We start from the raw sequence: 23,801 nt of genomic DNA on the forward strand, positions 1-23,801 counted from the left end.
GAATAGAATCTGCCTTTTCTCTGTAGATAACCCAGTTCTGCTTCTATTGTTACCTACTCTTACTGGTTATAATATTATCATATTGATAACTCCTTGTTTTGATGTCTATTTTAATTATTGTTTTTCAACTAGCATATCAGTGATGACTTGGAAATTATGGAATTGTTAATAGTGTAAAAAATAGACATCTCTTACATCACTACCCCACTGTCTTCTTGGAGACATCTCCTCATATTATAAATGTGGGAAAGAAAGGATGGGCTGCCAAAGCAACATACCATGGTCCACAGAACCAGTGATTATCAGATCAGGAGGTAAATCCAGGCAGGTCACTTCACTTCAAGAACAATGTTCTTTTTCTAGAATAACATGATTTTGGAATATGAAATGATTCCCAAAGGGTTTTCCAAATGCTTTTGTCCCCATCACACAGCTACCTAGCTCTCTGATTTAAACATATTAAGATTTATGATAATTAAAATCTCTGGCACAGGGAGAGGGGGAGTCACCCAAGTTGTTTGTCCATAAGCAGTCTGTCTGTGTTGTTGAGAGATGCTCTTACAACATCCAGGTATTTTAAGCTCAAGATTATAAGCATTAGATATGAGCTTAAAATCCTGCCTCTCTTTTGTTTTTTTTTTCCCTCACTACAATCCTCTCCTCACCTTTCCACTTTAAAAACCACAGGTGTGCTAGGAGCTATTTCTGGCTTGATAAAATGGCAAGCTGTTCACTTCAGCACTGAAACAAATGTACCTTCTGAATAGGCCAGCCAGAGCTTGTGTGCATTTTCCATTCCTCCCAACTTTAGGATGCTGAGAAAATTGCCTCCACTGTCCGCCTCCCAGATTAGCTGGAAGTTCCTCTGATGGCTGATATACATCTCTGCCATGTTAGTGAGATGTCTTGTGCTTTTAATGTCTGGTGACTTTCACAAAACTGAACAAATTGCAAAGGAACGTAAGTTTTTACACCCAATATTTTATATGGTTTGCATTTAACTGGTGGTCCAGTTTTCATCATTTGGCTCAGAAATCTTCATCCATTTGGCCTTCTTCTGTTGCTGATCTGCTATCAACTTTCCATGATTAGGCAATGCCTACTCTCTGTCTTTCTCTGTTCCTTTTGGCTTAAGCAGTCAAATCCAGATTTAGAAAATCATAAAACCATGCTGACTGGGTCCCTTCCAAATTTGTGTCATTTAACCTCAACAGGGCCCACATTACTTTCAGAATTTCTTTTTACACCTCTTTTCTCATCTCAGGTGCATTCCCCTCACTTACTGCTCCCAACCTTCACCTCTCCCTTTATAAATTCCTTCTACCCTTATCCTTATTCTTAACTATTACCTGTGTTTCTTTTGTCCTGAAATGATTTAGATTATATAATATGAGCTGCCTCACACTCCCCCAACTCAACTTCTCTAATGCTCATTTTTTCTTCCCTTTTCCTTTCTTCTTTCTCTTCAATCATAGATAATATTATCTAAACTACTAGAACTTACTCTTTTGATCTTTTTCCTCCTTTTTTATCATGAATAGCTTAGAGTGCTTACTCACTCATATCACACAAAAGGCACTCATTATTTGAATCTCAACTACTAGATCATCCCTGGAGGTCTGAGTGAGGTCTACATAATATCTGGAGTATTATATTTAGTTAGGAGAGATGTTGATGAGAGAGAGAACATCCAGGGAAGGGCAACTAGGTCAATAGTATCGAGACCATACCAAATAAGGATTAATTTAAAAATCTAGGGATGTTAACCTTGAGAAGAGAGAGTGGAGGTGAAAAAGATGACATTTATCTTCAACTATTTATAAAGTATCATATAGAAAATAGATTAGGCTCATTCTTCTTGGCCTTGTGCAGGAAAACAGAGGCAGAAAAATAGATTTAGACTTGATTTCCCTGGTAGCTGAGATGTATCCAGAAGAGGAACAGGCTGTCTTGGGATATTATTGGTTCTCTCTCACAGGAGTTTTTTCAAGAAATTATTGGACAAATAATCACAAGTTGAGTTTAGTAAGGAGAGAATTGCTGTATGAGTTCAGGCTAGGCTAGATGATATTTCAAATCCCATGATAATGCAAAAGTTTGTAGTTTTGTAAAGATTGATAATGATGCACTTATCACCAACCTCATTGTCTTTTTTTTCCTAATCCTCCTCTTACTTCCCCTCTGCTCAAGGTTAAACACACCATTAGTTACCTTTTCCTCTTTAAAACTCTCTCTCTCTCTCTCTCTCTCTCTCTCTCTCTCTCTCTCTCTCTCTCCCCACTCTCCTAGTCCTCCTACTTATGATTACTTATTATCTCTTTCTTTTGCTTCCTTCTTCCATTCTTCCATCCCTTAAAAGTGAAGAGTTCTCCCAAGTTTGTCCTTGGTCCTATTCTTTGTTGATCCCATCACCTCTTATAATTTCAGTTATCCTCTCTATAGAGATACTCTATGAATCTTCATCTCTAGCTCCAACCTCTACCCAGACTGCCAGTACCATATTCCTATTTGTTTGCTAAATGTCTTGAAAACATCTCAATCAGATTACAAATTCCTTGAGGGAAGAAAGTATGTATTTTTTCAACTTCATATTCTTAGTGTTTAGTTCAATGCTTATATGTAATAAGTATTTAATAAGTGCTTGGCTAATTTGAAGGTTATGGTCTACATACACTTACCCCTCCACAAGTAAAACATTGTTCTTAAAAACTAAAATTCTGTTTTAATAAAGGTAAAAATTCATTAATGCCCAGAAAAGTACAACTATGTTTCAGGAAAGATATTATTATTCTGCTGTCATATCAGCTGCTTCACACAGGCAAAATAAAGTAAGAAATCTCAGATGACTATCTTTTTTAGGGAAAGAAGGGTGCTGACTTTTGAACCATAACTATCCAAAATTCATTGAATTTGCCAGATAATTAACCATCTTTTAATTTCAGCTTGTTTGCATAAACACAACTTTATTGCACAAATAATAATATTACTTGCCATCTGAAAGAATGAAGTTCGAATGAGTAAAATGTGTTGAATATATTTTGTGAATTTTCTTCTAATTAAACTTTTGATTGGATAGAGCTTTAATTTTATCAGAGAGGAGAAGGGAATTTAATAATCCTTCTTAATAATAGGCGATCCTTGCATGACATCAAAACAACAGGATGAAAGAAGGAAAGAGAATTCATTCATTTGGCAACTTTTGTCTAAATCATGTCCCAATTCCAGAATGTAGATAGATATCCAGATAACTGATTAGAAATGTCTATGTAGGTAGAATGGATTGAGAGAAAAAAGGGAAGTAGGAAGAAAAGAAAATGGAAGCAAATAAGTATTTTTTTAAACATCTACTCTATGCTAGTTACTGTGGTAAACACTTTACAAATACTGCCTCATTGGTTCCTTACAACAACCCTGGGAGGTAGATAATATTATTATCCATATTTTTCAGTTGAGGCAACTGAGGCAAATAGAAATTAAATGACTTGCCCAGGACCAAACATTTAGTAAGTGCCTGAGACAATATCTGAATGCAGATATTCCTGAATTCCCTACCCAGTGCTATATCTACTCTTACACCTTAGCAAGCTGCCTCTGCAAGGTACCTCATTATCATTTTCCTTATATTTAAAGTAAGAAGGTTGGACCAGATGACCTCTGCAATCTCTTCTAACAATCAGTCAATATCCTATTATTATATAGTAATTCACGGAGGCCTCTTCCCAGGCTTCTTCTATGAAGCTGTAAGTTATTAGTAAGAATGTGCACAGATATTATCTAATGTGGTCCATGTTTTGGTTCTAAAGGCAAAAGTTGGAAGCCTGATCACACTGCAGCCAGTGTTGCAGTATCTCTAGGTTCATCAGGGAGAGAACAACAGAAGCAGATCCCAAGAGCATACTAATTCTCCCCAGACTGATATGTATATGTGATGCCTGGGTACTAGGCAAGTGCTGGTCATTACCTTAAAAGGCAGAATGGCCAGGAAAGGTCATTTAAAGTAGAGCAGCAGTCTGCCTAATTGCTCCATACTAAATTAATCTGTAGACTGCAGGACATTCCCCTGTGTGTCACGTAAGACAAGATCAGAAGGCATTGGTTTGTTTCTCTCTTCTGTTCAATCTGACCTAGAGATTTTCAGAAGCATGGCAGAGGGCCAATGGCATTTCTCAAGAGCCCTCTAGAGGCAATGCTTTATGGAAAGTAACAAAGCAGAAAGAAGGCATAATGGAACTTCTCATTCTTTTTGTGGGGGAAACACTTCAATACTCTATAAATATGTAATCTCATTAGTGTGGGTAGTTCCTCCTCTGTGGACACAGAATTGGAGATCTTCTGTGACTTGGAAGGGCAATCAATCAGTCCATCAACATACATTTATTAAGCACCTATTACATGCCATGTCTCAGAGAACTCCTGTACCAAAAAATGCAACATCTTCTTGCCAACGTGGTGATAAGCTTCCCCAAACTTGGCTAGGATTGGTCCTCTAAAACCTTGGTTTCATTGCCAGATATGCACTCAATGCCTGTGTTCCAAGGGTCGCTTCTACACCACAAAGAGGTTTCAGTGTAGGATTTTAGTCAAAGTATCCTGGAGAATGTAGGAGAGATATAAATGGAAATTGATCCACACATACACATGCTGGTAAACCATCATTATACAGTGACCCCAAATGCAGAATTTCACTGTGACTGAATTTATATATAAGGAAACAGATTTGTTACATACTGCCTTAAATTCACATTTACAGGGTTTTGCCTAGATCTAAGTGCCTTGATCTACATGTTTAGAAGGCTTCCTGGACTCCCTATGGTGTTCCATAGTGTCTGATGATGTTTTGCAGATTGCTTTTAGGGTTTGTTTGTTTTTAAATAAAAATACAAAGTTAAACCCAGCAGGAGGAAAGTCTCAGGGTTTTGTTTTGTTTTATTACAAAATAAAGGGCTCTAGCCTCTAGGAATAGAAAAGGAAAGATAGAGAATTGGGACAAGCTGTAGGTGGTAGCTGAGCTGATGGGTGAAAAGAGAGTTTCAGAGAATTTACCCAAGATAGGCAGGAATCCCAGCTCTATTGATCTAGAGAAGTCTATGTACTAACCAACTCTCAAAGGAAAGAAACTAAATGAAAAGCTAGTTGAAATAATGGAAAAGATTAGTAGTAGTAGTAGTAGTAGTAGTAGTAGTAGTAGTAGTAGTAGTAGTAGTAGTAGCAGCAGCAGCAGCAGCAGCAGCAGTAATAGTAGCAGTAGCAGTAGTAATAGCAGTAGTAGTGGTAGTGGTAGTGGTGGTGGTAGTGGTGGTGGTGGTAGTAGTGGTAGTGGTAGCAATAGTAGTTATTGTTGTTATAATCATAGTAGTAATAACAATAATAATAGCTCATATGCAAACATTTCATTATTTAGCCATTTTAGTCATGTCCAAATCCTCATGACCCCACTTGAGGCTTTCTTGGTAAAAACCCTGAAGTGATTTGCCATTTCCTTCTCTAGCTTATTTTATAGATGAAAAAACTGAGGCAAAAAGGGTTAAGTAAATTGCCTAGGGCCACACAACTAGTGTCTGAGACCAGATTTGAACTTACAAAGATGAGTCTTCCTAACCTCAGGCCCAGCACACTATCCACTGTACCACCTAGCTGATATGTAATTATTCATAAATATTATGCATGTATTATATAACATATATGTGTATATGTCATTGATGCAAAGTTTTTTCCTTTCTACTTGTTATTACACCATTTTACAAATAAAGAAATTAGAGTATTGAATAAATTACATATCATTAACTCATTCACGTCAATCCCAAAATATAGTTGCTATTATTAGATATTTATATTTATATTATATATTTATATTATTTCTATAGATATTTATATTTATATTTATAGACTGGTATGATTTTTAGATAAATAAACTGAGGCATAAGAAATTAAATTATTTGTCTAGGGCCACAAAACTATTGTGTGGGGCAGGATTTGAACACAGATTTTTGTAACTCTAAGACCAGCATTTTATCCAATATGCCACCTAGATGACCTTATAACACTAACTTATAAGTTGCTATGAGACTCAAAGGAGGCAATGTATGTAAAATCACTTCAAGTATTATACAAATTTATAATTGTATATTTTATATATAATATAAATGAACATGAATATATGTATATATATATATATATATGTAAAATGATGATAGTGGTGGTGGTGATGAGATGATGATGAGGGCAGCATGTTTAGGCATGGATATTAGTCTAACATAAAGCCAGAAAGGTATATTGAGATAAAACATTTGAGGACTTTGAATTCAAGATGGAAAACTTAACGGGAATGTATTTATTTTGTTTATTTATATACCTAGAAGAGAAAATTATAAATGGATACATAATATTTTCAGAAAATGTTTATACTTAAATATTACTTGAATTATTATTATTATTTTTGTGCACAGGAAGACCAGTGAGCAGCCTTCTCTCGAGAGATGTTTATTGTTGAGGAATGGGTCCCATTGATGGGGACACTGTCACATGGTTCAGCAATGGGAGGAGGTTATGATGAGACTACCTGAATGTGAGGGCAAAGTAGGATGAAGCGCAAAATAAAAGCATTTAGGTAAAAGGGGGAAATTGGTAGAAGAATTTAAAGCCCATAATTTGTAGTGATTGAGAAGACATTTGGAAGGTTCTGAAGAAGGAAAATGGTATGAAGTCTGAGAACAATTCTTGCTGTTGTGTGTAGAGAGTAATTGAGTGGCAGTCATTCAAAATGATGGCTCTGGGTATAGAGAGGAAGGGCTTAATCATGAAATATTTCATAAGGAAAAGAAGTCCGGCTTGGATGTTGGTTTGAAGAAAGAAAAGAATAAATGATGACAGTATTTTAAATCTAGGGAGTTAGGAAGATAAGATTAAAAACTACTAAGATGAGAAAGTCAGGTTGGGGATGAATATGTAATGCAAAAACCCTGATGATGTCTCTGATTATAATCCCCTTGAAAAATAGAAATATGGTCCCTAAATTTCTTTTTAGACCTTTTGTTTTGTATGAAAGCAATATGGGGTATTGGAAAGAGTGGTGAACTTGGAATCACAGGACCTGAAAGCTTCAGTTTCAATCCTATTTTTGCCACTGATCACATAACATTGGGCAAATCATTGAACCTTCCTCAGAATTTGTCTCTTTATTTTTAAAATAAGGGAATAGCTAGATTATGTCTAAAGTCTCTTCCAGCTACAAAATTTTGTTCTTCTATTTGATCAGGAAGAGAAGCAATATGGTATATCCACAAAGGGACTGGCTTTGCAAACTAAAACCCCAAAGTTCAAATCCTACCTCTAGCACATGCTAGCTGGGTGACCATGTGCTAATCACACAATCAGTACCCAGGACAGCTCTCTAAAACTACAAGTTTTGGGTGTAGTTGTTGATCTGCCTTAATGGAAATTTCCAAATTGATCCACATTGACAGTTATATACTCTGCTCAAATCATAAGTCCAGAGCAAAAACAACCAAACAAACAAAAGTCCCAAAAAAGATTCTTCATTGAATAAAAATAAATACATATACAGAGAAGTCCACCTTTTTAATGGGTATGTTCTTCCTATCACATGTTTAATGTCTTATAGGCTCAGGATGTATAACTGAATCATGATTAATTTGCATGGTGAAGTTATCCGATGCTAGGAATTTGGTTTTATAAAGTTAAATAACCAGGAAATTTTGAAACACTGTCTTCTGTCTGACCCACAAAGCTTATACTCAGGCTAAAACATAAATTGTTAGGGGATAAAAAGCTTACCCAGTTCAAGTGAGAAGAATGGATAAATCCTGATGTTGTAGAGCAGACCTGTATTTTGTAGTTATTAAACAAAAGATGAAAATGAATGGCTAATGCTTTCATCTAGGACCCTGCCATCATGGCACAAGTTCACAGCATAGTACAATTGCTTAAACTACAATTTGAAATGTGTAACTTAAGAAAAACAAATAAAAAGAATCATGCTTTCTAAGATACAGGTTTATCTTCTAACTCCAACCCATTAAAAGAACTACAGAGTCAAAGAATAATCTATCTGGCTAAGAAATATATGTTCTTACAATGTTGCAGAAGAAAAATAAAACATTAAAATGTAACCTTCCTTTGAAATAAGAGTAAAGAAAAGGCATGGCCATGCTATTCATATTTCTTTTCATAATTCAAGTAAATCACTCTACTATTTACTAAAGCTAATTGCTCTATACCCATCCTTGATCCTATCCCTTTTTATGTCCTGGAAGATCTTGCCCAAGCAGATTTTCCCTTTCTCATGCACCTTAAATCTCACCCTCTCCTTTCAGTCAGCCTCACTGGCTCCTTTCAGTTTACTTGTCCCTTCTACCAATGAAGCCAGAAATACTCTATCATATATAAGTAGATGGGTTTTTTGAGTGCTGAGATCAACCTGGTGGTGAACCTCTAAAAACTTTACTCAACTGGCCCTCAAATGACACATTTAGTCACAAATGATACATTAGCCAACACTCAAAAAGATTTTCTAGTTTGGTAGGATGTACCAGAATTATACTACAGTGACATAGCCTTCAACACACCAGTCATCTCCATGACATGATAAGGCATCAAAGAATGATAGTGGTGATTTCATCTTGAAGTTCTTAAAATTTTTATCTATGCCTATTCTCTCTACATCATTATTACCTTCCCTCTATTTAGTCCCTTGAAATCAAACTCCTGTTCCCCATACAATTTTGAAACCATTCTCTTTAAAGTCAAAGATTACAAATTCAATAATATGAAGAGGTAACAATAACACTACATAGGTTGCTAGAATAAGACCCATATATAGGTCCTGGCTCCCAAACTTACTATGTGAGCATAGCCAAGCAGCAACCTCTGTGACCTTCACTAAATTATTTGAAATGAGAAAAGAGCTGAATAAACTTTAGAGAGCTAGATACATATGAATGAATACTGTGTTGTCTCATGACAATATGTATTAGATGGGAAACTTGAAGCCAGGTCTTCTTAACTCAAAGACTAGTTGTCTACCCAGTTTACCATATTGACTTTCTGTGCTATAATATTATTACAAAAGGCACTATCTACCTGTCCATTTCTCAGTCTACTTCTATACTATATCTATATGGAAATTCATCATCATGATTATTAGTAATTATTGTCATAAATTATAAAAATAAATAGTTTTACATTAATAAAAAAATAATTTATAATTATTATTCACTAGTAATAATTAACCTGACATTTACATACTAATATTAATGGCTTTAAGACATAATATTATTTAGAACACAAAGAAACAATATGGTGGAATAGATGGACAGTTGGCCTTGAAGTCAATAAGACATAGTTTTAAGTACTCTCTCTGATGCATTCTGGTCCTGTGATTGGACTAGTCATTTAACTACTCTGTGCTCCCTGACAATTCTCTAGGAATGTANGTGATTGGACTAGTCATTTAACTACTCTGTGCTCCCTGACAATTCTCTAGGAATGTAAGTTGCTCAGGTGTGTGTGTGTGTGTGTGTGTGTGTGTGTGTGTGTGTGTGTGTGTATTTGTAAAATAGGACATCTACCCATGTGTCTACCAAGTACTTCAGTCTTGGTCCCAAACACAACTCTTTACTTGCTTTTCCCTCTAAACCTTTTAACTTTACTTAATCATGGATTCAATACCTACTACTCAAACACTTTCTCACTTTTGAAAGCATGGGGTTATCCTTTATAATTCTCTATTCTACAGCCATAAAGAGCTAGATAGATTGAAAAAATAGACAGGTTATCAAATGGGTTGATGCATAAGTAGAAGGATAGATAGGTAGGTATAGCATTATTAAATGATAATTGTGTACTAGACACTATGCTAAGCCTTTAAGAATCTAGGATCACCTCCATTCCAATATGAGGAAATGGAAGAAAATAAGTACTTCATAGGAACATAGATATAATCATAGATATAACTGGAAGACACTTCAGAATCCATAGAGTCAAACCTGCTCTCTTTACAGATATGAAAATAAACCCAGAGAGTTTCAGTGGCTTAGTTGTCCAAGGTCACACAAGTAATAAACACCAAAGGCAGATTTCCAATTATGTACACATTCATTACTCTATTAATCTGAATTCATTGCACTCAGTTCATTGTTAAGATGATGTTTATTGTTATTTAACTATGATTCTTGTCATTGAAGTTTGTGATTTGGGAAAGCATTTTATAAGATTTTCCCAAAGGATGAATGAAGTACTGATGTTATCTTGACCAACATACAGAGCAGCCATTGTGCCTCCTTGAGAGGATCTTGAACTCTCTAACCTTGTTGGATGAAAGGGAGTGTGTTGTTGAAGGCATTTAATCAGGTAGAATTATGCAAGGTCTTTTCAATACCCTCTCCAGCTTCCTCCCTCATTTGATTTCTCAAGGTTTTTTACTTCAAATTTTCCATATTCTCAAAGTAAACAATGAATGAGCCCAAATGTTACCAGCAATCTATGCCATTGAAATCTATCCCTATCTATTGGTGTGTTTTGATGCTTCCTTTTGAATTGCAACTTGACTTTGCTTCCACAGTTATATTCGCCCTTCCATTTTTCTAAGTCCCTTTGAAAAGTTTGACTCAGTATTTAGTATTCTATTCAAACTTCAGCAGCTTTTCTTGTTTGCCTTGTTTTTTACAGGCTCTGCAGGGGGTAAATATTCAGTGTGTTGCATGCAAAATTAGGCGGATATCTGCCATCAGCCATAACAGGGTTATGCATCAAATTCCCCAAACAGAGCACAAAAAGATATCTACCTTGTGAACTCCCCCTTGGATTATCAGTAGGAAGAGAGAGAAAAATGACAGATTTGAACATGTTTTGAGGCTAATGGCTATAAGCCCCCTCTCCCCAATTCAAGCTAATATTTATTAATGCTCTTTATTTTTTCCAAAGCCTACCCTTTCAACCTTCTCTCATCTACAGTTACACATCATCCCAATCTGAAAGGGATTTACAAAACTGTGTTTTGGCTCTTTGCAAAACATGAAATTTTCTTATCTTATTATAGAAGGGAAAAGGCTAAAGCAACATTATACAGAAGCCTGGAGACCTCTACTGGCAATGTTATTTGTTAAATTATTTCTTGTTTGGATATTTTCAAAAAAGAATGATATCGCAATTCCATCCCATTACTAGTCTTTTTCCCTTTGAATTAAATTGTGGACATGCATATCTGAAATCACACTAAGTAAAAATGGAAGAGCCAAAACACTTTTTAAAATCTGTTAAAATTATTCTCATAATAATGTTTTAAATCATATAAGTCATAAAAATACGATTACTAAGGAAACAAATTATATTGAAATAAAATGGAATTTCCCCTCCAAGTTCACAAACATTCTGAAATAGAGCCTGATTAGTTTTTCCCAAGTAATACTGGGCTCTAATTTCTAACTAATAATAGGTATGCACTGGTAGGTGTTATGCTACTGGAAGACTATGAGCAATTAAGCTTCCAAAAATAGCAGCCATCATTTTATTAATTCCCAACACTATTCTCCATTGACTGTGACCTCAAAAGCTACTCCTCGGGAATACATGATCAGTCCAATAGCCATGGCAGAGAGTCATATGTTGACTAATGATGTAGCTGTCGTCAAATGTGTAAAGTTATCATATGGAACCTACAATTAACAACCCCTCTTTACTGAGAACCACAGAATAAATGTCTGTCAAATTCAACTATTTTCAACCCCTTTTGCATGCTCTGGACCATTTTGGCAGTTGGGTCAACTTATTTATTCCTTATCAGAATAATGTCTTTAAAATCATGGAAAGCATGAAATACATAGAATTACAAAGGAAAGAAAATATACTAGAATAAGATGGATTTTTTCCTATCCAAGTTCACAAACATTCTGAAATCTATGGACCCCAGTTTTTTTCCAAAAACCTTTTTTAGTTCTATCCCTTATTATGCAAAATATGAAAATGGGACCCAGAAGAAAAAGTGAAATTCTCAAGGACACACGTCCAATTAAGAATGGACTTGGGACTTGAATCTAAGTTTTTTTTTCATTGCCTTAGAGAGTGCTCTTTCTGCTTCTCTTACATCTTCTAATAGCTGACATTAATGATGAGCTTTAAATTGTGAAGGGCTTTATATATCTTATCTCATTTAAGCCTCCCCAATACTTTGTGTTTTAAGTGCAATTAGATTTCCTATTTTACAGATCAAGAAACTGAGGCTAGGAGGGTATATATCCATAGAGTGACAAGTGTCTCAGATAGGATTTAAAACTTGTTTTTTTACTCCAAGTCCAGTGCTTCATTTTCTACTCCATTCTGCCTCTATTATAACATAGCAAATGTCAAGCAAGATAAATGAAAAGCTACAGAGGAGCTGAATTTCTGAAGCTCAAGAAAATATTTTTTCCTCAAAAGAGACCCTGTTAAAAATTAAAGTTCATCATAATATTAATGATTTTTAGAGAGGAAATGAAAGGAAAATTCTGAGGTCAGTATTCTCAGTCAACTTCCAGGAACTACCTGTGGGTCACCTTGAAGAGTAGTTGTGGAAATGAAGAGGAGGACACATATTTAGGAAATGTGGAGATAAAATTAGGAAGATATGGCTGTTGATTGGATACATGGAGGAGGAGGATCCAAGATTAACACTAAGGTTACCATTGGGAACATGGGTCTGAAAATATCAATAAGTGAAGGATGATTCTAAGTTAGCCCTGGCCGTAGAAAGTAGCAGGATGCAAGGCTGTGTACTGGGCAGTGTTTCAAATCCAGATAAATAATCACCTGGGTGATAGGTTTAATGAAAATTTATACAAATCAGATCAATTCATAGGATTAGAACAGGGAAGAAAACCTAAAGGTCATTTCCTCCAAGTCCATTATTTTACATATGATGAAACTGAAACCTTGAAGTAAAGTGACTTGTTTAGGGTGACAAGGGAAGTAAAAAGAAGAGCCAGTCAGTCAGTCAACAAGCATTTGTGAAGGATTTATTATGTGCCATATATAATGTCTTAGCAATGGGAATATAAATATAGGAAGGAAGGTGCCAGTCCCCATCCTTCAAGAACTTACATTTTAATGGGAAAAGATGATATAGAAAAGGAAGTAAAAAGAGAAGTGAGAGGAGAAAAAGATACTCAGTGAGGGGGAATGGTGAGAAAGTCCAAAGTGCAGTCTGGAGAAGAATAAGACACAGCTGGTATTGGAGTCCTGAAATGAAGTTTCAGCAATGAACCATCCAATGAGAGGAAGAAGTCTAGGGGAGAGGAGGAGCCAGAGAGTTCTTCCAATCTGTGAATTCCAGGGCTTGAGTGAACTTCAGGATGAAATGGTTTCTGAAGCATGGTAGAGGAAGACCTGAGGGCAACCTGGAGAGGAATGAAGGCTTGAATTTAAATTCAGGATATCTGACCCAGATCTAGCCATGGCTCTTTCCTCCATCTCATATTGTTGGAACATAGCCTATGAGTATGAGTAGTAGATGGATTAGGGAAAACCCCATGGACCTTATTTTTGGAAATGATGATGAATTCCCTAAACTGAATATATTAACATGTATTTATAGATTTGTGTGTGTCTGTATATATTCATTTTATGTATTGTGTACATAGTTGTATGTTTATATATACTTATGCGTATACACATATATGATAGCACCTTGAATTTGGGGAGGAGGAGGAGGAGGATTTTTCCAGGCTGAACATGAAAATCCATACATAAACACCTGCATGCATATATACACATGCATATATGTCTCAGGGATGTTGTTTGTTGACATTAGTTAGTACAAGTACCTCCTCACCTCCCTCTTATCATATTAAATTATTACCCAGCCACATGGGGCATGGGCTCAGGAACATATGTACCATCATCTTGGGAAATGGACGGAAATGAGCCCCTGAACTAATGTTTGAGTAACTTTGAGCCTCATCATACTATGAAAGTTCATCCCAGAGACTTCAGGTACTAATAAATGAATAATGAATGAATTAATGAATTAATAAATGAATGAATGAACAAACAAACAAACAAACAAATAAATAGATGAAGAGTGAATAATTCTCATGAGTATTTGGCTTCTTTTTATTTTTTTTTTATTTTGCTGTAGCTCAGCCTAATTGGATCCAAAAAATAAATGATATCCACGTGGCCATTGAAGAAAGTATCTTTTGGGAGTGCAAAGCAAATGGGAGACCAAAGCCCACATACCGGTGGCTAAAAAATGGTGAACCATTACTAACTCAGGTAAGAACACTGATGGCAATTGACGTTTGGAGGACAGGTTTAATACTTAATATACTAGACGACTACACCTAGTTTCTCAGTAGCTTGAAAGGGCAGGTCTAGAGGCAGGAGGTCCTAAGTTCCAGTTTGCCCACTTCCTAGCTGCGTGAACCTGGGCAAGTCACTTAACCCCCATTTCCTAGCCCTTACTGCTCTTCTGCCTGAGAACCAATATACAGTATTGATTCTAAGATGAAAGGTAAGGATTTTAAAAAATACTTAATACTTCCATACTTCTATGATAATGGAGGAATCTAGCCTTCACAACCAATTGACATGCCTGATATGATGGCAACAGAGAAAATGAATGATATTGCTAATGATCATGGCACATAGTAGGTGTTGAATAAATGCCTATTAACTAATTGGCCACATCATGGTTGCCAACCCTTCAGCCTCAGTCTCAAGGACCTGCCTTAAAGCCAACCAGGACTTTGCCTAAGTAATTCCTTCAGATATAATACATTCAGTTCAATTAAATTAGCCTTTATTAGGTACGCTATCCACTTCAAGCAAAGTGAGAAGCAACATGGTGGGGCAGATGGAGAGCTGTCCTTAGAGTCAAGACAACCTATGTGTCAAGGCTTTTCTCTTAAGACATGCTGGCTGGCTAAGACATGTCACTGGGATGTGTCCTAGGCAGATCTCCAAGTACAGGAGTTAAAGATGGGCTGCCAGTCTGCATAAGTAAAGAAAGATTCCATGCTGAGAGTTCCCCATATCATTGAAATTATGTTAGTCTGCACAGCCAGTGTGCAAAACATTACTGTGCACACAGAGGAAACAAAGGAAAATTGGGAAAACAATCCATGCCCTCAAGAGGCTTACATTTTTTCATGATACAACTTGAAGGCAGATAGGTAGCAAAATAGAGTGCTAAACCTGCAGGCAATAGGACATTTGTTCAATTCTGGTCTCAATCATTAACTAATTAAAAAAAAAAAATCTGGTCTCAGACCCAAACTAGCTGGATGACTGGTGTTGGGCAAGTCACTTAACTTCTATCTGCCTCAATTTCCTTATCTCTATAATGAGAATAAAAATAGAGCCTACCTCTCAGAGTTGTTGGATAAGATAATATTGGTGAAGGGTTTAAAACAATTTCAGGAAGGTAATAGATACTTAATAAGTACTTATTAGTTATTATTTATACATATTACATATATATATATAGAGAGAGAGAGAAACAGAGGTAAATGAGACAAAGTTTTATATAAATAGAGGGGATCAAGAAAGTAGAATTTAAATCTTTTTTTCATTTGACTACAGCACATATCACTTTCTGGGCAAAGAAAAATTGGAGTGATAACATTTAGAATGGAAATCGAAATTTAAGGAGGCCCCAATGAAAGATCCCAAATGAAATCAGGGAGCCTTAGGGTGAGGAACGATTGTCCCAATTTAATTTCCTATGCTATATTTTCAAACTGAACTTCAAAAGTTAAAAGAAATTTGACATTTCCTTGGGTCTTGAGGAGTAAGCCAATTTTTCACCTTGGAATTTTTTTCCATGTAGGGCACCTAGGGAAAGGGCTGTGCTCTAAGCAATGCATGAAGAACAGCCTAAAGATTAATGCTACACAAAAGAAAGGAAAGAGAAAGAATTGTTTTACCTTCCCCCACCCCACACACTCCCTTACTTTCACCAGAGGGGATCCTGTCAGTCCCATGATTCTCTCAATTATAAAGCCAAACGAAAACAAATGGTTGGCGTGAAGGTATGAAGGTAATGGCATTTTTCTCCCTTTGCTTAATGTGAGGGAACATAAATGCCTAGATTTGATCAAAACCTAATAAGTGTCTACCTGCACTAAATTGCCCCCCTACAGCAAGGCAAAATCCAATGTTTTGTTTATGTTATTTATTTATTTTTTTAAATGGTGGCTCTCTAGGGAAAGGGGAGGGAACTACTTTTTTTGCACTTATGAAAATGAATAACACATTTCACGTATCCTTGGGCTGATAAACGAGACTTGAGTCTTTTGTTCCACACACTAATTTTACATGCTTTCTGTTGGCCACCAGCAGATGGTCCCGAACTTAAATCATGTTAGTGGCAGAAATAAAGTAAGGGACCATTAAATTATTAGCATAGACTTTTTTTTCAGTAAACTTCAGCCCATATTAAATGTTTCTCTCTACACCATCTGAGATGATTACATTCCTATTAACCTTCTAAGTCATGCCCTCCAATAATTTGAGTGTTTTAAATGCCCTAGACGGTAGAGTTGGCTGCATTTTTTCCAAGCTCGTCCAGAACCTGAGAATAGAAAGGCATTTTAAATTTCACGTTCATCTACTTGGAGGGGATATTAATCTGAATGGTTTCAGTATTAAATCAATGAGAACTCAGGAGAGTACTACAATTTAAATTCCATTTACCAGCTGATGTACTGGTGATTCCATTTAGCATCTGACCTGACACAAATTCAGTTGACAGACAAATAGATCATGAGATGTAAATTGCTTGTATGACTGCCATTTTCTTCTTGTTTTGTCCCCCTCGATATGATATAGAGTAAGATGGTTTCAAGGCCCGAGTCATAGAGGGTGATATTTTTCCTTCTTGGTGTTTTTACAGGACAGAATTCAAATAGAGCATGGGACACTGAACATAACCACCGTGAACCTCTCTGATGCAGGCATGTATCAATGTGTGGCCGAAAACAGACATGGAATTATTTTTGCTAGTGCAGAGCTCAGTGTTATTGGTGAGTACTTTTCTTTATGAAGAAAGAATTTTCATTTATTTTTAAAATACCTTCTCTTAAACAAACATATCATTTGCCAAGCTTAAGAGTTTGTTCAAGCCAACAGAAGGTACAGAGAAATTCTTCAGGCAGGAGATAATATTGCTTGAAGACTGTCCATATGGTCTATATGCAAAGCAAACAGATCCATTCCTTAATGGATTTTCCACTTGCTACCCCAATGATTTCTGTTGGAAACACAGAGCACTCACTGTTCATTTTTTATAACTCAGTTAGCCTCAACTGAGTGAAAGATCTGAATTGCATTGGACTACAAAGACATGAATTCAAATCCTGACTCTGTTCCTGCTGATGTGATCATGGGAAGTCATTTCTGCTCTCCAGGTCTCAGTTTTACATTATGTAAAATGAAAAAAAAATAGTCAAGATGATATCTGAAGCCTGTATCAATTCTAAATCTATGATCCTATGATTAAATCTGGTTAGAGAGAAACATGAAAAAGATGGCAGGATTTGGATCAGACTACTAAATAAATCTGTATCAAGGAAGCAAGCAAACTCTACTCACTTTCTAATATCAGTTTAATTGGCATAGGCAGCTCTGAAAATCTTCCATGTGCATTATCTAGTCTGTATTTTAGCCATGGGTTTGTTTAGTAGCCTGGCCTAGTTTCTCACTATCACTTGACAAGTGTCCATTTTAATATAAATTTATTTTAGTATGTGCCAAGGCCAGATATAATAAGGAAGAGAAATTCTCTGTGGGGAGAGGCTATGTCAACAGCAGGAATTCATTTCTAAATGATTTCACTGCTCCTTCAGACTCCGATGCCTCTGTATCCCTTGACTTGTACAGATAACCTGTGATAAGCTCTTAAAACATTAGCAGTAATGATCAGCCTAATGGAGATATTTTATCCAGGTATCTACAATGAGATAAACTCTAGAATCTTCCTGATCATGAGACTGTTGCAACTGAGTAGTCCTGGTACCTCAATTTTTTGTTCTAAAGTTAATTTTATTCAATTCAATAAGATTTTGTTAAGTGTGTACTGTGGAAGAGAGAGTATGGTATAATGGTTAGAATACTAACTTGGGAGACATGAAGTTCTCAGTTGAAGACCTGCTCCTGACAAAGGATGGCTATGTAACCTTGGACAAAATAACTTTAGCTCTCAGTGCCCCTGGCAACTTCTAAAACTATATATTTTTTAAAAGATTGTTTATCTGTCCAGGGAGGGAGGCAGAGGGGGTGCAGATATTCCTAATTCTAAATTCCCTGTACAGATAAAATTATGGGTTTGGAGGAAAAAACCAACCAACAAAATCATGCTCAACACCAGTGGATCAAATACAGAATATTAACCATCCTTGAACTCAAGAAATTTATATTCTACTGAGGGAAAAAGTATGTATCTCTCTATAGATAGGTATGTAGGTATGTAGACAGACAGATAGATAGATAGATAGATAGATAGATAGATAGATAGATAGATAGATAGATAGATAGATAGATAGATGTGTAAGTTAGCACAAAATGCATAACAAATAAGTTTAAACTAATTTTAGAAGAGGGGAAGAATAAACAACTGGCAGAATCAGAAAAGGTGCCTTGAATGTGGTAGACTTGAGAATTGTCTAAGTACATTCTAGAGGTTCACCAAGGTCAGATTTTAAAGATCCAGTCACAGAGAAGAAACCTCAAGAAAAGCACAGATTTTGGAAATGGGATACTTTTGCATAAATGGCAAGATCTTTCATCTGATTGAAGATTATACTGTCCTGGTTTGTAAAAGCAAGCACAGAAGTGAGAGGAAATGGAAAATGGAAAAGTTTTCAGTCTTTATTCCACTTCCTCCTTCTAGTCTCTCTTTTAGGATCCCTTTAGTTTAAAATAGGCCTGATTGGAGGGAAGAAAAAGAAAACAACTATTGACTCTAAGAGCATATGGGACTATGGCTCCTTGGAACACTCTTGATAATACCATTCTCCAAAAATCCACTGAGAACATTAGTAAGCCTGGCCTTTTCAGGGGCCTAAAAACATGTGCTTCTCACCTTATAAAAACCCAAAACAAAGAAATTTATACAAACCAGCCTGGCTTTCTCTACCTTATGGTATTGCAAACACTCCTTCAAAGTGCAGTGGACTTCTCTAAATGGAAGATTCCTCCATTCAAATGTAAATTAACTAGTAGGGTAACCTTAGGAACAACAGTTGGGAAACTACACATTGGGCAAGAGCAATGTGACTCTGTGAACATACTCATACTATCTTAAATTTCAAGCTTTTTCTCCACATATTTGTCTCCATAAGACCCTCTCCTAATTTTCTAAAGAGAGACAAAATGAATTCTTAGGGAAATTGCTGAGAATCCCTTTAATTTCTTCAAGGTAAAGGAGACCACCTTTGAAACGTGAACCATAATTTATGATGTTTTTCATAAGCCAAAACTATGTCTCCCAGCATAGTCCCCAACATACTGGCCATAGTATTGAAATGAATAGATGGCTTTGACTGTCTAGCAAAGTTTTACATGGAACAGATTTTATTCCGCTATTTTTAGGATTTCAATTAAACAGACAGAAGTTAAGTGACTTGCACAAAGTTACACAACTAGTTAGTGTTTGAGCCAGATTTGAACTGTCTACTTAAATGTGTAGTGAAACACGCCAAGCATCATGGGGGCTTTTAAAGGACTATATGACATGGCCCCTGCCTTTTAGGAGCTTATGTCTGATTTGGAAAACCAGATTTATGCAGGTTTCATAATCTGTTAACTTCTTACTATAATAATTGATCCTGTTAGATGGTAAGGCACAAACTAAGACAGAAAACTAAGAGAGAAACTAAATCATTTTCCTTTTTTTCTTCTTCTTCCTCTTGTTTTCTCTTTTATTGGAAATAGTGCTAGATTTGTGCTAAATATTTTTTCTATGACATTGAGCAAGTTACTAAACATTTCTGTGCTTTAGTTTCCTCATTTGTAAAAAGTGGAGAATGATCCTTGGTGATCTCTAAGTTTCTTTCCAGCTCTGAATTTTGTGATCTATGATTCATTTTTTGATCCCTAGCATTTCAGTCAGCCTTGCACCAATAAGCATTCATTGAATTTGCCCAATGTGAAGTTAGGAAAACAGTAAAAGGCAATGTGCCAAATGACATGTGAATGATAAGAATAAGTGGTGTAGATTTTTAAGAAGGGAGATTGATGAGGACTGTGGTGGTCAAAGTAGGCTTCCTAGAAAGAAGGCATAAGCCTTGAAGGATGAGTAGATTTGCAATAGAAGAAGGCTTAAGGCATTCTGACTGGAATGTCATATTCATTACTCCACAAATAAAAATCAGTTAAGAACTAGTGGCTTGATATGAAACCAGATCTTAATTAGGAGGTAATGAATAGATTACCCTAACAGGACTGAAGGATGGAATGGAGAATTGGAAAATTAGGCTGGAGCTAGATTCTGGAATATAAAGAATGTTTTGCTTTCCAAGCTAAGAAAAAGGAATTTGGCATTATATTCTGTTTCAGTCCTGACTCTCTTCTCTCCAATAGTAAAAACATTAGTAAATTAAAAGTAATACTTGAACACATAAATACATATTATTTAATCCATCAAAATGTGAATAGATAAGGCATTTATCTTTGGGAAAGTTCACAAATATTGGCAATTTGTTAGACGAGTAGTATAATTATACCCAATATAACATGTACGTAAATTGTCTCTGCCAGGATTTTTCAGTGAGTAAAAGTAGGTATGGTGTAATACTCAAGAGGGAATCCAGAGAGTGGTGATTACCTGTGTGAGTCACGAATAAGGCAGTTTCATTGTGAACAAAGAAAAAAACAAGTTGAATGTTTTAAAAGGTAAAGTTGGCCTCTGATATCGATCATATTTCTGGGTCTTCCAGAGCCATAAGGAAAATTTCCTCTAACTCTGGGAGGTTGAAGGGAATCCCCAAGTCATGAATAAGAAATGCAGTGATTAGGAAGCATAAACTTGATAAGCTTTTATCTTAATCTTGTTTTATGCATTCACTCTGGGTATTTAATGTGCATGTGACATATCCATCTTTGATGGATTGCAACTGCTTACCTCCTAAATAATTAACCTGGATGCTAGACTGAATTAGATCAACAAATGGAATGCAGATATTTTCACCTTTGGGTCAGTAATTTAGAACATGCCTGGCCATTAGTAAAAGGGGTAGACATTGGCAGTCCTTTGCTGCTTGTAACTGGGGTTTGGGAATTGATTGTTGATTTTTCTCTATTTGATACATGCCCAAACCTTAGTCACAGCCCTGGTGGTTAGTATGTATTGGAATTTCTATGAGCAGTGCTTCTAGATAATGGTTAAATCAACCAATCTGAAAGCTGCTGATTAGAGACATAGGCTTCTCTCATCCTCCTCATCCTTTCTACAGCACTTCAAGGCTTCCAAAAATCCTAGAATTCATCCTCGTTTGATACCCAGAACAGCCCACTTAGGTCAACATGACTAATAATTTCTATTCCACTATTCCACAGATCAGGTATACTGTGGCCTAAAGACATGAAGCAATTTACTCAAGGTCTCATGACTAGTGAGATCCAGAGATGAAATCTGATCTACTGACTGTAGGTCGTCATGCCACTACTCATACTGATCTACACTTACTCGATAGACCGTGTACTTATTCAGTGCTCCAATATCCCAGAGGAGAGATTGATCCATTTGGATAGCTTTATAGTTTAATTGTATCTACTATTGCATGAATCTACTGTGTATAATTGTTTTTTTTTATCCTTGCTTTCCTTCAGAATCAATACTAAATATTGGTTCCAAAGCAGAAAAGTAGTAAGGGCTAGGCAATTGGGATTAAGTGGCTTGCCCAGGGTTACACAGTTAGGAAGTGTTTGAGGCTAAATTTAACACAGGACCTTCCACATCTCAGCCCAGCCATATCTCAGTCCACTGAGCCACTTACCTGCCCCTCTAAGTGTTTTTCAAAGTGTAAAAATCAGTATAGTATGATTGATAGAAGTGAAGCCAATGTGAGTGAAGGGTGACAATATTAAGAGGGGACTAAGGGCATATCGTCCAGTGAAACAGATAGAAGCTACTCCTTATTCCATTATCTCGTTCAGTTCTCATCTGTATTTTCCTATAAATCTTCTATAAGATGCAAGTGGGGGTAGGAAAGGGGAAGAGTTGGTTTAATGACCTTCCTCTTGTTCTCTGGACATAGAAGAGACACCAATGAAGCATAGACACTGTCTCTTATTTATCCTATGCTCTTACCAAATGACAAGTCCATCTTTATTACGAGCCATATCCCTTAAACCAGTTCCTCTTCATAATTATTTGTTTTTAATATGCTGTAACCCTCTCACACCTATCATTCCCCTCTCCAATGTCCTTTGAGTGATCTTCAAGTTCTATTCTTCAGGAGTCCATACCATTTCATGACTCATCATCATATATTGTCACAAGAAGGACATTCATTGGTGCTCATGAAAATAATTGTAAAATTTTCCAAAGATTAATTAACCCATTCTCTTCCCCTTGTTTAATTTTTGGCCTGTTCATAAAACCAAAGCACCATAAATGCAGAAAAGAGGGGAATTTAAGCATAGCCTAAGAGGGATACCTCTTTACATTGCCTGCTGGAACTGGGTTAGTATCTAACTTATTAGTTTACTAGTTTAATACAGAAGAGTCCCAATCACAATAATATTTAAAGGACCTTATGGAGCCCCCAGTGACTTATGGGGTTCTTTGATCAGTTCAAAAGAGATATGAGGAGTAATAGTTACTGTCCTCACTCTCAAGAGATCTTGTCTAACAGTCTATCATGATGTGAAATGCTCAGTCAGTTTTGTGGTGGTCATCTGACCTGAGAGTAGACATTCAAAATACCATAAAGTAATGGATGATTCAATTAAAATGAGGTGCAAACTGGAACAATTATCCAGTTAGTTTGGCATTAATCCAGATGATTGGTTTCCAAGTTACAAAAGCATTCAGATGGAACTCAAAGTTATTTCATGCAGACTTTGTTAAGTGCTTCTCTACAAGGGAGGTAGTTGAACTGGATTATGAAAAATTCAGATCATTTGAAGTGTAGTTAGACTCCAGCAAGAAGGCAACTTGCCTTCCCTAGTCTCTAGAAGCCTTCCAGTTAAGTGACCACATTACCAGAAAACATAGGAGTCTGAATTCAACTAGAGTTCAAATTAGAAGCTAGGAATTATAACTACTATCACACCAGGAGAATTCAATTAGGCTGAAGAATTAAAAGAATGGGAAAACCTGAATTCTTAGGCTTTTAATCAACAGTGATCACTTTTACCAGTAAATATTTAGGCAATTACACAGAAAGACAGAGTCCAAACTGCTTGGTAGCTATAGAGCAGTGATTCCTGAAGTGGGCACCACCACCCCCTGGTGGGTGCTCCAGCGATCCAGAGGGGTGGTGATGGCCACAGTGCATTTATCTTTCCTATTAATTGCTATTAAAATTTAAAAAATAATAATTTCCAGGGCACTAAGTAATATTTTTTCTGGAAAGGGGGCAGTAGGCCAAAAAAGTTTGGGAACCACTGCTATAGAGGAAGGTATCCCTGAGCAGTGAAAAGCCTCTGCTATGGGTTTTATAGCTATGTTTGTGATACTTTGTGGTCTACTCCTTGTGAAGGGAGACTATCAAAAGTGTCCTACCTTGCAGATCTGCTTAAATTTTAGGCCAGCTATCCCTCCAGGAATGCTATTGCCATCATTTGAATTTTCATCATTTACCATT

General features: G+C 36.3%; 1 protein-coding gene across 1 annotated transcript in view; it reads left to right on the forward strand.

Moving 5' to 3' along the window:
• The window catches only part of LOC123230680 (contactin-4), a 368,929-nt gene that overhangs the window by 169,528 nt on the left and 175,600 nt on the right, over positions 1-23,801 (forward strand). Inside the window, exons 7-8 of the mRNA XM_044656823.1 lie at positions 14,129-14,265; positions 16,886-17,015. Of these exons, the coding sequence (XP_044512758.1) occupies positions 14,129-14,265; positions 16,886-17,015 (267 nt within the window). The remainder of the gene's footprint in view (positions 1-14,128; positions 14,266-16,885; positions 17,016-23,801) is intronic.

This window comes from Gracilinanus agilis, chromosome 1 (genome assembly GCF_016433145.1).
Source record: "Gracilinanus agilis isolate LMUSP501 chromosome 1, AgileGrace, whole genome shotgun sequence".
Lineage (NCBI taxonomy): Eukaryota > Metazoa > Chordata > Mammalia > Didelphimorphia > Didelphidae > Gracilinanus > Gracilinanus agilis.